The sequence below is a fragment of the Corylus avellana genome, chromosome ca7 (genome assembly GCF_901000735.1).
Source record: "Corylus avellana chromosome ca7, CavTom2PMs-1.0".
Classification (NCBI taxonomy): domain Eukaryota; kingdom Viridiplantae; phylum Streptophyta; class Magnoliopsida; order Fagales; family Betulaceae; genus Corylus; species Corylus avellana.
This window is the reverse complement of record NC_081547.1, coordinates 2,195,112-2,209,949: the sequence shown is the minus strand read 5'-3', so window position 1 is coordinate 2,209,949 and position 14,838 is coordinate 2,195,112. Positions and strand designations below refer to the sequence as shown.

Here is a 14,838-nt window from a genome sequence, read left to right as displayed (position 1 = left end):
ACACAATTCAAAAACCCAAATTTCATTTTGACCTTTTTTTTATAAAAAAAAATCTTCTTTTTGTGGCTTGAGCTTAGACTTGTTGCATGGAAAGCTTTTAGTCAAATTTGGGAGATTAATGACTACCGAAGGAGTACAGAAGCTTTTAACAGTTTATTACGAAGTTAATTGTAGATACCGTTTGGTTTAGATCACAATAAAAAATTTATACATTTATTTTCATAACACTTGCTTGAGATTCAAAGCCAAATCATACTTTTATTAGAGATCGAGGATTTACATCATCTTTGATTCACTTTAAGAGCATTGAAAAAGAAATGTTTAAAAATGATCTATTATTTTTCTTATCATTAGGGTTTAAACCCAGGAAAGGAGGAGACCCAAGGAGAAGACCACAGATTTTGATTTGAGACAAGAGGTCACTTGATAAGCAATTAGTAAAAATGCATAAATTTGTTCAAGGATCCTCAAATCATTCAGAACACACGTCAACCCCTCTTTGCTTCAAATAATCCTTGGCCTCAATGATGTCCTACAAAAGAAACATTACAATTACGACTCTGAAAGGCATGATAACAAGTATGATCTTGATTCAAGGATATACAAAATAAACTGGTGATGATTGATCATAATGATGATAATAATAACAACAATAATGATTTTTTATTTATTTTTATTTTATTTTTTATAATGAATAATAACTGAAAGTTTAGTTAAGGGACATTATATTTATTTAATCAACAAATTACGTTTAAAAGGATAGCAATGCAAAAATATCATCATAATTCCAAAAGACCTGCACACAGATGAGACTGCCTACCAGAATCATAATATGCTCATTTTTAGGCTGCTGGTTATCACCAAAGGAAAAAAAAAAAACTCAAATCATATGCATCTAACAGTCAGTAATTTCAAATTTGTGATAAACATGATGAACTGATACAAATTCTTCAAATAAACGCTTGCGTTTCTCATCAGATGAGCACTCCCACAGCAAATACTATTAAAGGTTCATCCACCAGCTACTTCACAATTTGCATCCTGGTATATGTGTTGGAACCAAATTTGAGATTACCATTATGGTATGTGTCATGTTTGGACGATATCAGAAGCAACTTTAAAGCTGCTATGCATGTATTGTATAAAAACAAAAGGGAAAAACTCTAACCATATGCTAGCAGTAAAGTTGATAAACAAAGAAATCCTTGATAAAGACTTTGTATAGATAGAAACGTCCTCTGTTTGGAATGTGTTTAATAAGAATGCAACAAATGGTTGCCAGGGTAGTTGTTCAAATGTTGTGAGAACACCCAACACTTACAAGTGGAAATCTCATCTTCAACATATCTACAACTAAAAGAAAAGAATGCAGATTTCTGAGGAATCTGCATAACAACAATGCTACCAAAATGCCCAATATATGATATGGCAGTGTTAAGCGAACGAGGAAAAACAGAAAAGAAAAAATACCTGCTGCAAAAGCAATGCTTCTTGAGGACAAGTTGGAAACCGCATCAAACCAACTCCAACCATTAATAGGCCATAGCATCCAAGACACGTGATAAAATAGATAGGTAGCTGGGAAGAAGATGGAAACAGGGCACCTTGAGCATTGTCTACATTGGAGAAATTATATTAAACAGATTAATAAAAAAAAATAAAAAATAAAAAATAAAAAAACTTCTGAAAATTAACTCACTAACAAGGTATGGCTACTTGGAACCATAGATGTCATCAAGAGGCCAAACCATAGGGCAGAGATGCCAACCAGCAATGTCATAATCTTTACAATGTGCTTCATTGATCTATGATAAAGCTGAGGTCTGGAAACAACACAAAAATCAAAATACTATCAGAGCAAAAACATATAGTTGAGGCAACAGCTCTGATGGTTAAGAGCAGATATTGCTTGACAAGAAATACCTAAGACAAGTATATAACAGATATTACCATTCCCCTTTTCTCATCTTTTGCCCTTGAGGAACTTATATATGTTTGTTAAAGAAATTTTAATATCCAGACAGCACCATTCTTAACTAAAAACAAATGTATACTCCAAATTTTAGAATAAGCTACCTGCACAGTTAAACTTGCTGTAAAGTATTAGCTTAAATGTACAGTAAAACATGCACTGATGCATACCTGAAAATATTTATTTAGCAACAAAACACTGAAAAGTCTATCACATCCTGCCATCAGAAGGGATGGATCATAGAAGTTATTTCACTGTCCCATTATAACGTGAGAGTGAAATAGAACTCAAAGCCCTTGCGCAATGTCCCAACATCATCTGGCAGTTTCAAGTGGAATCACTCATTCCTTCAATCTAAGTGGCCTAATCAATGCAATTGGTAAATAAAGTATATAGCAATAACTCAAACACACAGCACTATAACATTTTGCAAGTTCTTCTATCATGAATTTTCAACGCGTTAAATTAACCATGGAAAACATTCCTTTTTGTCTCTTATTTTTTGCTCTCTTGTTTGTTTTTTCTAAAAAATTCCCTTGAGGAACTTATATATGTTTGTTAAAGAACTTTGATATCTAGAGACCACCATTCTTAACTAAAACACGTCTATCCTCCAGATTTTAGGATAACCTATCTGCCTAGTTAAGCTTTCAGTCAACTACAGCCTACATGTATAGTAAAGCATGCATTGATGCATGACCTGAAAATATTTAATAAGCAACAAAATACTGAAAAAAATCTATCACATCTTGCCATCAGAAGGGATGGATCATATAAGTTATTTCATTGTCCCAGTATAACGTGAGAGTGAAATGGAACTCAAAGCCCTTGCGCAATGTCCCAACATCATCTGGCAGTTTCATGTGGAATCACTCATTCCTTCAATCTAAGCGGCCTAATCAATGCAATTGGTAAATAAAGTATATAGCAATAACTCAAACACACAGCACTATAACATTTGGCAAGTTCTTCTATCGTGAATTTTGAACGTGTTAAATTAACCATGGAAAACATTCCTTTTTGTCTCTTATTTTTTGCTCTCTCTTGTTTGTTTTTCCTAAAAAATTCCCTTGAGGAACTTATATATGTTTGTTAAAGAACTTTGATATCCAGAGACCACCATTCTTAACTAAAACTCGTCTATCCTCCAGATTTTAGGATAACCTATCTGCATAGTTAAGCTTTCAGTAAACTACAGCCTACATGTATAGTAAAGCATGCATTGATGCATGACCTGAAAATATTTAATAAGCAACAAAATACTGAAAAAAGTCTAACACATCCTGCCATCAGAAGGGATGGATCATATAAGTTATTTCATTGTCCCAGTATAACGTGAGAGTGAAATGGAACTCAAAGCCCTTGCGCAATGTCCCAACATCATCCGGTAGTTTCAAGTGGAATCACCCATTCCTTCAATCTAAGCTGCTTAATCAATGCAATTGGTAAATAAAGTATATAGCAATAACTCAAACACACAGCAATATAACATTTTGCAAGTTCTTCTAAAATGAATTTTCAACATGTTAAGTTAAGCATGGAAAATATTCGAGTGATGCCAGTGAAAGTGTGGATTAAGTTAAATGAAGTTCAAGAAATTCGTAAGAACCTGAAGGATCCAAAGATAGAAGATGATGTTCTAGTCGTAGAGAGGTCATCAACCTTTGATAATGACCTATTTAAAACCCTATTCCATTAAAACAACAATGGGTTTTGTCAAAATTAAAAAACCAATTCAATCAGATTTTTTTTTTCCCGCATTCGACAAAGAACAAACATTTTATTCTGCTCTTCTGGCCACAAAAGAACACCTTACTCACCAGCTTACTTCATTAATTGGGAAAATGAAATATAAAAAGAAACAGATTCGTTTATGTGGAACCAAATAAACTGAGCTTGTAGACTAAAAAAAAAATTCTTCTGTCCTTTTACTTCCCACTTTTTTTCTCAGCAACCAAACAGAAGCTACTCACTCGAAGCAGACAACTCCAAACTTAATCTAAGAAACCCATACAAAGAAACACCAACAAACTCATAAGACACAAACAATGATGGCTCTGGAGATCGTCAAACCCCACAGATCTTAAAACAGGTCAAATCCAAAAATTAAACGCAAACCTCTTGGATTTGCAGAAACCCAGTTTTTTCCTCACATTTTCTAAACCAACGACAGATTTCTCAGAAACCAAACAGAGAGATAGAGATAGATAGATTGATAGAGAAAAAGAGAGTAAATTGAACGAAATTATGGGAAACAAAGTGAATGAGAAAAGTGTTGTGACCTTAATAGCGCAGCAACAAAATGAGATTCGTTGCAACCTTCTCAGAGCATTCCCAATGGAAGATTATTTTTTTTTATTTTTTTTATTTTTTTAACGCTAAAAAAATTAAAAAAGTTTGGTATTTTCCTAATGTTCTCTCAACTGTGATGTAATTTTTAAAATTACTATTAAATTATTATTAATTTTTAATTTATTGGTGATTTTAAAAGCCACATTATAGTTGAGAAAACACTAGAACAACACTAAACATTTTTCATTAAAAAAAAAAAAGTGATATAAAAATAACGATTTTAAAGTGTTTTTGATTTTTAAAAATGTTGTTTGACATGTTTGGCAAAATTGAAAAATTTCTTTAAAATTGTGCATTTTTAAAAAAATACAGTCTAATTTTTAAAAACACAAACTAAAATAATCAATTTTTTATAATTTTGTTTAAAATTACATATTTTGCCTATAAAATTATAATACCAAATGCATCTAAACTCAACTCAACTCTTATTGAAAAAAGAAAAATAAAGAATTACATTTAATATTCTTCCATCATTCTCTCATCCATTGAATTTATTGGACCTACATAAGTGAAGGTGTAAGTTCACAAATTATTTTGAAAATGAAGAATGAGAGAATGATAGGAAAATCAAAATACTAAATAACATTTCTTAAAAAAATAAAAATAAAAAATCAATATCTCATATACATTACCATATCAACTCAATGAGACGAGAATAAATTGAGAAATGAGTATTTAGATTTCAATAAATAATAAAAATAATTATCTCAACCATCTTTCAACTATTTTTCATACAGTGATTTAGTGAATTTACAATTAAATTTGTATGAGACACGTATAAGTTTTCAAATTAAGTGATAGATCTATTGAATTTGCAAAAAGAGATCGTTAAAAAATAGTTAAAAGAATGATGTGTAACATGCCTCATAATACTAATTGTTAAACTCGCATCATACTTCCATCTAAGTACAACAGTATTGTATCAAATGGATAATTCAATCAATTAGGAATAATGCATTATGAAGCGCAAGTCATTAGTTCAAATTTTTTTCTCCCTCTATGCAGACATGTTAAAAAAAAGAAGGTACAACATTATTCAATTGGCCATTGTTGAATCCATCTTTATTAAAAAAAAAAAAAATTGATTGGCCCAATAAAATAAGAGTTTAATATTTAAAATTGGGAAATGTTAAATGTTTGTGGATATTATTTTATAAATATTTATCATTTATAATTAATTACCCCTTAAAAAATAGAGACAAGAATGTGTCACGTAAATGGTTGCTAGGAGGGATAGTCCGTTTGAGAATTTCGCTGTGTCTCAATCAGAAATACGTTCACACCACGGCTGACGTGGTAGGTCCATCACGGGTGACACAGCATCCAAAATTCGTTTGCGCGAAAACACCCTTCCCCCCAAATTTCCCACCAAAAATTTCCCTTCCCCACCCATACCTAAACTTCCTCCCTGTGCAACGCCTCCTCCACCATTCTCAGGCCACCCTTCACACCACGAGGCCGGAGAGCTGACGTGCGACTCCGCCGCTCGTTCGCCCAAATTTCAAGCTCCAGCGCTCTCATTCTCGAGCCACAACCATCGTACACCTCCAGGTACGCCGCCGACGAGGACGCCTATGAGTTTGCTCTTCAAAATCTGATGTGTTTCTATTCCTGATGAGATATACTGTTTCATTGTGTAATTCTTGTGTGACTGAAGTGGGTTGAGTTGGGTTGTGTGGATTTCTGTGGGTTTGTTGATCTATGTCCAGATGGGGTCGATTTCTGTAGGCTGTGTTGATATTTGGGTTGTGGGCAAAGTTTTGTCAAACTGGATTCTTCTATCGGTGATTATTTGGCCCGCTTTCGGTGCCGTAAGTAAGTCTGCAAGTCCTAACCCCCCTCCTAAAAAAGAAAAAAGGAAAAAAAGAAAAAAAGAAAAAAAAGAGAGAAGTGGAGTAAAACAAGATATGATGCAACTGAGCAATGTGTCCTAACAAAACTGGACCATTTTTGCCGCCTAATATTGCTGGATTGGTTCGATTACTCAAGGGGCGAGCCTTGAGGGGTCAGTAATTCACTTGGGCTATTACCACCAACCATTCATTCCAACTTAAATGAGCCTGTGTTCTGAGGTGCTTGTCTGTTGTTGAAGACTGAAGAGTGTACCGGACCTTAAGGTTGGGCCCTGCTCACGACCTTGCTTGTCCTGAGGTGAACTTAGCAATGGTGACTAAACACCGTAGTTCAAGAGAACCATTTTTTTACAAAGTCAGCAATTAGTAGTGTATTTACAATGAATGATAACGAAACTGTTGTAAACTGCAACATGGAGGTGGCACTGTGCCTCTAAGAGTACACTTCAAACTTTATTCTAAAAGCCTCAAAAAAGAAGAAGTTGAAAATCTAGCATTTCATCATCAATTGGGTCACGCATCTCCACGTTAAACTAGTAATGGATGGTCAAATGATAGCGATGTCCTATATGCAGACTTTTATTTGTCTCCTATATGACTTTTAATTTGCAGGACCACTTCTTCATCATCTGCACCTTGGATTAACTTTGAAATAATTTTGTTCTTAGTACTTACACGTTCTGTTGCCACAGGCCCCATATACGTTTGTGTACAAATAGATTGTTACTATTGGATTAGATTGAGTTGTGTTGCACTTAGTTTTGTATGCTTGTGGTGGTTAGCTTTTCTTTAAGAACGGTATATGATCATTGGATAGAATATTGGCCTGTTCCAACTTGTTTGTTAGTAATTCAATATGGTGTTCATGCGCTTCATAGATATTATTGCGGATAAAAGAGCTCTAGTCATAAACTGTAGAACTTGAAGTGGATTTTATGAAACAACTCGATGGGGACAGGGGAAGAGAGCATACCCCTCCTAAGCCTTCCAAACCTGCTTCTTCAGTTCAGGTATCCTCGCCTTCCTCTTAACCCACATTTTCTTTTTCTTTTTTTCTTTTTTCTTTTTTTCCTTTTTTTTGTAATGCATTCTCATTTGTATTTATAGGAAATACCAACAACACCTTATCCTGATTGGTCAAGCTCTATGCAGGTTTGTCATGAGAATATGTTTGTTTTTTTTAATTGCTTTTTGACTTTATAGAGATTAGTTTGAATATACAGATAATCAACTTTTGCAGCTTATAGATGAGCTTCCTGTTTAGGCTTATTATGGTCCTAGAGCTATGCCACCTCCATTTTTCCCCTCAACAATTGCTTCTCCAACTCCCCACCCCTATATATGGGGAAGCCAGGTGAATATATCCCTTTTTTGGATCATGTAGAGGCATACATTCTCTACAGGATACAATATTCTTATTTTCTTTCTTGTTGGCAAATTTTCAGCATCCGTTGATCCCACCGTATGGGACGCCAATTCCATACCCTGGTTTGTATCGTCCATGGGGAGTTTATGCTCATCCTAATATGACCACAGTAATCCTAGTCACTTTTTTTTTTTTTTTTTTCCTTACACTAGTTTTTTTTTACAATACAAACACATGCCTACACAAGTGACACAAGCACACCATTGTTGTGAAATGCTTCAGGTTCAGAAAATGATGGCGCTTCACAAAGGTTCAGCAACCTTAGTGGGTTAAATAAAGTTATTTTTATTTTTATTTTATTTTATTTTATAATTTTATTTATTTATAATCATTACAACATTTTGATCAGAAATTTGCTTCTCCCTATTTTATCTTCCCTTCTTGTTAATAGTGCTAAAAGTGGTGCTGAGGGTACATCAAGCGATAAGAATAATGAGGTACATTATATCAATATCCATAGGTTTGCTTTCTCACTTGACCATGTTGGCTGGTTTATGTATGCCTATGCCCTAATTATTGAAATATTTATGGTGTTGGCATTTCATTGGCCCATTGATATGATGTATTTTTTTTTTTCGTTTTATGAAAACGTGCCAAACAAAGTAGGATTTTGCTGGAAGTAAGAAGGGAAGTTTTCACCAAAGGCTTGCAGATGGTATATTTTTCATCTTCAACCTAAACAGTTCTTGCACGTTACTTTGGTTGTGATAATTTTGCACTCTCTATAATTTCCTCAGGAGTCAATGCACAAAGTAACATTGTTGGGGCCATTACTGAAACTTCAGTACTTGAGAAGCCTGTCTTTATACCTGAAACTAATTTGAATATTGGAATGAACTTGTGGAATGCATCCACTAGTAGTGTTGGAGCTACAAAAGTGAGACAAAATCCATTTGGTGCCTCATCAACTAGATCTAAAGGCGTAATGCCTGATCAGTGTATGCGGGTATGAGCCTTAAAGGTTTCCCCTCAAGTTCTCGTTTCCCATTCAATTCTCAATGTAAATTATGTGTTACTACAAATGCAAAGTATCTATATGATGCTTCAAAAGTTAAAATATATTATGTGTAAATAGTGGCCAAGGTGCAAGTTATGAACCCAATGATTCTTTGCTTACATAGATTCCAAATGATGATGCTTCGATCCTCAAAGTTGTCCCTCAAATTGGTTAGTTATCTTTTATTCTCTTCCTTTTCCTTTAATATCATGGAGTTTCTTTCTCATTAGTAGATTCTACTCAATATTTGTTGAATGTCGGTTGGTGAATGTTATATTCACAGTTGTAGCATTTGTGATCGGTTCCTCTAAACTTTGTTTTCTTCTTTTTGATATAGATGAAAATGAAACTGTATGTGATTTGGAGTTGGATGACAAGAATGACAATGACATACAATTTGATCAAAATGTTAAAGAACCCAAGAACGGAATGAGGTTTAGCTCCGAACAAGAACTTTTCTTATATTATGAGCGGTATGCTCAGCGAGCAGGTTTTGGGGTGATACGTAAAGGAAGTAAAAATAAACCATGTGGAAGTGTAAAATACCTCACCCTTGCTTGTGCTCATTATGGCAAGACAAAAGCCAAGGCAAGTAATATTGGTAAGTCAAATCCAACAAAGAAAACAGGGTGTAAGGCCAAGATCAATGCGCGGTTAGTTGATGGAGCGTGGTTTTTGACTACTGTTGAGGTTGACCATAATCATGCTTTAAGCCCAGGCAAAGCTAGATCTTTTCGATACAATAGGAAGTTAGCTTGTATTGGGAAAAGAAAGCTTGAACAAAATGATAGTGCTGAAGAAGGTATGAGGAGGAACCCCAACTCTCTCGTTGCTAAAGTTGAGGGGTATGAGAATCTTCCGTTTGTAGAGAAAGATTGTCGGAACTTTATTGACAAGGTAAGACATCTTCGGCTTTGCAAAGGAGGTGCTGGAGTGCTTCATGACTATTTCAGTAGAATACGAGAAATGAATGATGGCTTTTACACTGTGATGGATTTGGATGATGAATCTAGGTTAAGAAATGTGTTTTGGATTGATGTACGGAGTAGGGCAGCGTATGAGTATTTTGGGGATGTAATTACATTTGACATGACGTACTTGGCTAATATGTACGAAATGCCATTTGCTTATTTTGTGGGAGTGAATCATCATGGCCAGTCAATACTTTTGGGGGCGGGATTACTATCAAGTGAAGATACAGAGACATTTGTTTGGTTGTTTGAAACATGGTTGAAATGCATGAACGGTCAAGCTATAAATGCAATTATAACAAATCAAGATAAGGCTATGAAAAGTGCAATTGCAAGAGTTTTTCTTGGAGCCCGTCATAGATTCTGTTTGTGGCACATTATGAGAAAAGTCCCTGAAAGGCTTGGATCACATGCTCAATACACCTGTGGCTTGAAGAATGCCATAGAAACTTGTATATATGATTCTCAAACGTGTGCTAGATTCAATGAGAGTTGGCAAAGTCTACTTGAGAGTTATGATCTTCAGGATAATGCATGGTTGTGTGGGTTATATGGTGCCCAACATATGTGAAAGATACATTTTGGGCCGGAATGAGTACTACACAAAGAAGTGAAAGTATGAATGAATTTTTTGATAGTTATGTGCATTCAAGGAGCACATTGAAGGAATTTTTTGACCAATTTGATCATGTTTTGAGGAGAAAGGTTTTGGACGAGAAAACATATGATTTTGATTCTTTTAATAGCACCATTCCATGTATATCCCATTACCCTATTGAGAAGAAATATCAAGATGTTTACACCAATGCAAAGTTCAAAGAAGTTCAGGAAGAGTTTAGGTGCTTGATGTATTGTGATTGCTCTCGTCTTAAATGTGAAGGTGCAATTTCTACCTATCAAGTGTCTGATGAGGTAAAAGTTGATGACTGCATAAAGGAATTAAGATTCTGTGTTTACTTCAATGAAGATGAATATGAAGTGAAATGCAATTGTGGGTTGTTTGAATTTAGAGGAATCTTGTGTAAGCATGCCCTTATCGTATTAAACCTAAGGAAAGTTAGATTGTTACCAACAAAATATATTCTTGACCGATGGAGGAAGGACTTGAAGCGAACAAAATATGATGATTTGAGTAGCAACCTTGATGCACAAAGATATGGCCGCATGATGAAAAATATTTTTGAAGTAGCATTGATCACAGCAACAAGCGAGGACCATTACATGGATGTCATGCATCATCTAGATATGTTAAAGGTGAAATACTATGGCTTAAGGTGTGAACCTAGTCCACCTTCCCATCACCTTCCAAGTGCATCTTCTATATGTAATGAAGCCATTGATGGTGTGGCAGTAAAAAGTAATAAGGTGTTTAGTACTGTTGTGGTTTGGAGTAAATGGAGGTCACCTTTAAAAAGAAAGGTGCCTACAGTAGAAAAAATGGTGAAGAGATTACAAGCAAAAAAGAAACAATCAAGTGACCACAATGCCAAACATAAGAGAAGAAAAAATAAGGTTGCTTATTTTTCTTTCCTTTACTTGTGTTTAATTTTGCTTAATAAAAACATGTGCACATTTTGACTTTTTCATGCATATTATAACACATTTGGTACATTTTTTTAATTGAAGACCTGCCAAGCAATGCAAGAAAGTGAAGTGAACACAAGTGAAACTCCATTGCCTTCGGTAACTGATACTCAACGTGGTTATATAATTGGAACTCAAGATAATGCAATTACTCAGGTATACAAAACAATTAGTGGGCTTGATGGAATGTTTTGTTGTTGTTGATTTATATATTTGTAAGAGTCAAAAGTATTAAATTCTAGTAGGGTTCTCAAGAAATCACAGAGTTGATTGCAGCTGAGAGAGAAAAGTTGACATCAGTACCTGCTGGTGGTGGCGCTATTGTTTATGTAATGTTTTGCTTATAAGAACCTAGATTGATTCTCTTTTTTTCTCTCGTACTAACGGCAAATTACATTGTTATGTCCTTGCTATTCCTCCTTTTCTTTTTGTAGTTTTTTATAACTTAGACATGTTTGTTTATTTTGCTAACTTACAAATTTGTTTTGCTGCAGGATATGGGTTTCAGCCTCTTTGACTACTAAGTGATTGAGCTGGCTAGTTTGTTTGTATGGAGGCTCTTTTATTTTGAGCTAGTGCTTTTAGTAGATGTTACAAGATTTTGTGTCTGTAGTTGGCTGATATTGGTGTATGGTTTTTGTAAGTGTTGGACAGTTGGAAAGTGTATGGTTTTTACAGTGATTTTCAGAAAACTTCATATGCAATTTCTTGGAATAGCTCCAGACCCAAGCTGAGGTGGCTTTGTGTTTTGTTTTGTAGGTGTGAAGCATTGAGTATAAAATGTGCATGTCTTAAATTTGTTCTCTTGATCTTGTAATTTAGTGGGATAACTTAGTCTAGCAACAATGCCTTCAAAATTTTGATAGAAATAGGCATTAATTAATGGTGAAGCTGGACTAGTGATGGTAAGTCTGTCTATGATAACCTTTTCTAGTCTTGGAGCTGCAAGGACTGATGCCATATGACTTTGGAATTTGGATGCTGAGGCAAGCTGTCATCGTGCAAAGTACTTAAGTCAGCTTCCAGACTTCATTTTGGCGTAGAGACATGCCTGATTTAGAAGAAAGTACTTTCTCCTGGAAAGATTGAAATGGTTGGTGACGGCTCGAGATTCAGCTTCCAGATTTTAACCCTCGCCTCCTAACCACTCCATTTGCCCAATTCTTAAGGTATACCTGTGTAATCTTCTATTGGCAATATTTATGGTTGCTGTTTGAGGAATCAAATATGCTATTGCTTTGGTGAACTTAAGAGTAGCCATTTATGTAGATTATTACTCCCTTTTTGGCTCCAAATCTGGGAGTAACCTCATAGGTGGAAGAAAGTAGGGGGGTAGTTTAAGAAATAGTAGATACATGTATATCTCAAAAGACACATTCATGCAGTGGCTATACAACGTCTTAATTGAATGTCCAGCAGGGTGTGTATGATCCTCCCTTCCAGAAGGAAAAAAAATAAAACAATTTTAGGAGTTTTATTTTTCCAGTTCCTTCAATTTTAAATTGGGATTGATACTCTTTTTTTTTTTTTTTTGTGGGGGGGGGGTGGGGGTTGGGTTCTTGCTTCGTTTAGACCATTGTATAGTTTTGATTATATTTGAATACTTCATGAAAAGTCCCCTGGCAATAATTTAGCACTGGTATGTTATTTATTTTTGTTACAGGATGTGATGGATGACCCTTGTGTCGCTGCGGACGGTTACACTTGCAGCCGTAGAGCAATAGATCTCTGGCTGGCTTGAAGAGAACGATAAATCACCCATGACAATTGTTATTGAAAGCAAATGTTTGAAGACCTTGCGCTCATAGCAAGAATTGTTACTCCTTAGTCTCTCTCTGTTAAAGTTGGTGATTATGAAACCTTGGAACACCAAGGTTTCTTTCGTGCTGCAGCCGCTTTAGAAGAATTTTGTGAGGGTTCCTCCAACACTAGTACTCAACCGTATCGTTACCCCAAAACTTATGTCGTTTAGATTTAATTTCAGCCAGCCGATGCTTTTTGTTTTTCTAGCTTTCTTATTTCATGGAGTTGTAGGTACCTAGATTTTTCATCGCAATCTTCATTATTTGTATGCTTCTCTTCCATCTCAAATTGCTTTAGTGATAATTAAAAATAATGATGAACATTAAAACATAAATGAGAATACACGCCTCAAATGCTATGGAAACTCACATGTCAAATAGGAAATACACAAAGGTAGATACAAGAAGTATTTTTCTTTACTTTTTTTCCTTTATTTTTTTTTTGGTCCCTGGTGAATCCCTGGTGAATGAAGAAAAAATGCTATACAAGTTTCTATAATTTTTGGCTTCCAAGGATGTGCCATCTTTGAGACTTTCCGGCAACGGCTGAAGAGCGCAGTTGCTTGAAGGTAGAAGGTAATAGGCCAATCTGGAGATGGTACATTGCTTGTGTAGCGTTTCAATGGAATTTGGGTTCCTATAAATTTTGTTGTCTAAATTATTAACTATCTAGATAGCAAATATGAAAGAGCTAGTATGGACCTCACTTGTTCAAGTAACTTTTGAGTTGCTCATACTATAATGTTTTAGCATACGAGCTCTATATTAGCTCTCTCGTAACAATTTGAACAAACTAGGATTTCAAATTTTGAAGCTTACTCGTTGCCTGACGGATCGTTAATAGTCATTGGTGTCATTGCACAACTTTTTGGCCTCTTAGGTGAGACGGGTCGACTGAGAATGGCTAGTTACTCTTCACACCTATTCCATATTAGTTGACAAGACGTGTTTTAAGTGGCTGAATAATGCTACTTACTCTCCACATCTATTTGTCACACTCATTTCATATTAATTTTTTTTTTAATTTTTTTAGTAAGCCCTCTCGTAACAATTTGAACAAACTAGGATTTCAAATTTTGAAGCTTACTCGTTGATAGTTATTGGCATCATTGCACGACAACTTTTTTGCCTCTTAGGTGAGGCGGGTCGACTGAGAATGACTAGTTACTCTTCACACATATTTCATACTAGTTGACATGACGTGTTTTAAGTGGCTAAGTAATGCTACTTACTCTCCACATCTATTTGTCACACTCATTTCATATTAGTTTTTTTTTTTTTGTAAGTCATTTCATATTAATTGATGTGGTGTGTTTTAAGTAAAATTTTTTTTCTTCAAATAATACTTTTTTTCACATCTATTTTATATCTGTTGACATGACATGTTTTAAGTGGTTTTAATGTCAACCACTTACAAAAAAAAATGTAAATCACTTGAAACACACTAATCAAATAATATGACATAAGTGTGGTAAATGAGTCTTAAAACACGTAAAATCAACAAATATTTAATTAATGCAATAAATGAGAGTGAAAAAATAATGTTATTATTATTATTATTTTTTAAGTGATTGACGTGGCTTGGTTGAGTAAACTTTTTTTTTTCTTTTTTTTTTTTTCACTCTTGTTAGTTGTGATGTTAATTGATGAACAGCACGCCGAGCATGTACGGACAGATTTTTTAAATAAGTGTGATAAAAGTGTAAGAAGCATTGCTATAAGCCTATAATACTCGTCACACCGCCTTTATTTTCACACCAACCCTCGTGGAAGGTGCCATGCCACGGCAACCAAATTTAAAAACAAAAAAACAAAATTCATGCGCGGGAAAACAGGCTACTTCCCAAAATTCATTTGCGGGGGAAAACACCCCTCCCCACA

General features: G+C 34.8%; 3 protein-coding genes across 11 annotated transcripts; 2 read left to right on the top strand and 1 right to left on the bottom strand.

Annotated features, from left to right (window-relative positions):
• Positions 1-232: 232 nt before the first annotated feature.
• On the bottom strand, positions 233-4,289 carry LOC132188229 (dolichol-phosphate mannose synthase subunit 3-like). Of its 4 annotated transcripts, none has more exons than XM_059602640.1 (4): positions 4,255-4,289; positions 1,700-1,823; positions 1,471-1,578; positions 233-532 (listed from the first exon to the last, which is right to left on the bottom strand). In XM_059602640.1, the coding sequence occupies exons 2-4, from the start codon at positions 1,799-1,801 to the stop codon at positions 473-475; spliced, it is 270 nt and encodes an 89-aa protein (XP_059458623.1). In that variant the 5' UTR covers positions 1,802-1,823; positions 4,255-4,289; the 3' UTR covers positions 233-472. The 4 variants fall into 4 exon arrangements, 3 of the variants coding, with proteins under 3 accessions (XP_059458623.1, XP_059458624.1, XP_059458622.1); XM_059602641.1 differs by lacking the exon at positions 4,255-4,289 and adding an exon at positions 4,091-4,161; XM_059602639.1 differs by lacking the exon at positions 4,255-4,289 and adding an exon at positions 3,582-4,065.
• Positions 4,290-5,669: 1,380 nt separating this feature from the next.
• LOC132186821 (G-box-binding factor 1-like) lies at positions 5,670-8,769 on the top strand. The gene is made up of 9 exons (XM_059600908.1): positions 5,670-5,875; positions 7,096-7,187; positions 7,285-7,329; positions 7,442-7,531; positions 7,623-7,712; positions 7,826-7,853; positions 7,995-8,040; positions 8,210-8,258; positions 8,341-8,769. The coding sequence occupies exons 2-9, from the start codon at positions 7,113-7,115 to the stop codon at positions 8,425-8,427; spliced, it is 510 nt and encodes a 169-aa protein (XP_059456891.1). The 5' UTR covers positions 5,670-5,875; positions 7,096-7,112; the 3' UTR covers positions 8,428-8,769.
• Positions 8,456-13,270, top strand: LOC132186820 (protein FAR-RED IMPAIRED RESPONSE 1-like). 6 transcript variants are annotated; one of them, XM_059600905.1, is made up of 6 exons: positions 8,456-8,549; positions 8,725-8,770; positions 8,938-11,083; positions 11,198-11,311; positions 11,401-12,324; positions 12,819-13,270. In XM_059600905.1, exons 1-3 carry the CDS (start codon positions 8,529-8,531, stop codon positions 10,140-10,142), a joined length of 1,272 nt encoding a protein of 423 aa, XP_059456888.1. In that variant the 5' UTR covers positions 8,456-8,528; the 3' UTR covers positions 10,143-11,083; positions 11,198-11,311; positions 11,401-12,324; positions 12,819-13,270. The 6 variants fall into 6 exon arrangements, with proteins under 6 accessions (XP_059456888.1, XP_059456889.1, XP_059456886.1 ...); XM_059600906.1 differs by having other exon boundaries at positions 11,198-11,794; positions 11,915-12,324; XM_059600903.1 differs by having other exon boundaries at positions 11,198-11,484; positions 11,650-12,324; positions 12,819-13,269.
• The last annotated feature ends 1,568 nt before the right edge of the window (positions 13,271-14,838 follow it).

What these genes read in the sequence shown, in the direction of transcription:
- LOC132188229 (XM_059602640.1), bottom strand. Translation starts at nt 1,801, where the DNA reads ATGAAGCACATTGTAAAGATTATGACATTGCTGGTTGGCATCTCTGCC. An exon ending in CAAGTAGCCATACCTTGTTA is followed by an intron (nt 1,579 to 1,699) that starts GTGAGTTAATTT and finishes TCTTCTTCCCAG; the next exon opens with CTACCTATCTATTTTATCAC. An exon ending in AAGCATTGCTTTTGCAGCAG is followed by an intron (nt 533 to 1,470) that starts GTATTTTTTCTT and finishes TTTCTTTTGTAG; the next exon opens with GACATCATTGAGGCCAAGGA.
- LOC132186820 (XM_059600905.1), top strand. Translation starts at nt 8,529, where the DNA reads ATGCCTGATCAGTGTATGCGG. An exon ending in TGCCTGATCAGTGTATGCGG is followed by an intron (nt 8,550 to 8,724) that starts GTATGAGCCTTA and finishes TTGCTTACATAG; the next exon opens with ATTCCAAATGATGATGCTTC. An exon ending in CAAAGTTGTCCCTCAAATTG is followed by an intron (nt 8,771 to 8,937) that starts GTTAGTTATCTT and finishes TTTTTGATATAG; the next exon opens with ATGAAAATGAAACTGTATGT.
- LOC132186821 (XM_059600908.1), top strand. Translation starts at nt 7,113, where the DNA reads ATGAAACAACTCGATGGGGACAGGGGAAGAGAGCATACCCCTCCTAAG. An exon ending in ATTGGTCAAGCTCTATGCAG is followed by an intron (nt 7,330 to 7,441) that starts GTTTGTCATGAG and finishes CTTCCTGTTTAG; the next exon opens with GCTTATTATGGTCCTAGAGC. An exon ending in CCTATATATGGGGAAGCCAG is followed by an intron (nt 7,532 to 7,622) that starts GTGAATATATCC and finishes GCAAATTTTCAG; the next exon opens with CATCCGTTGATCCCACCGTA.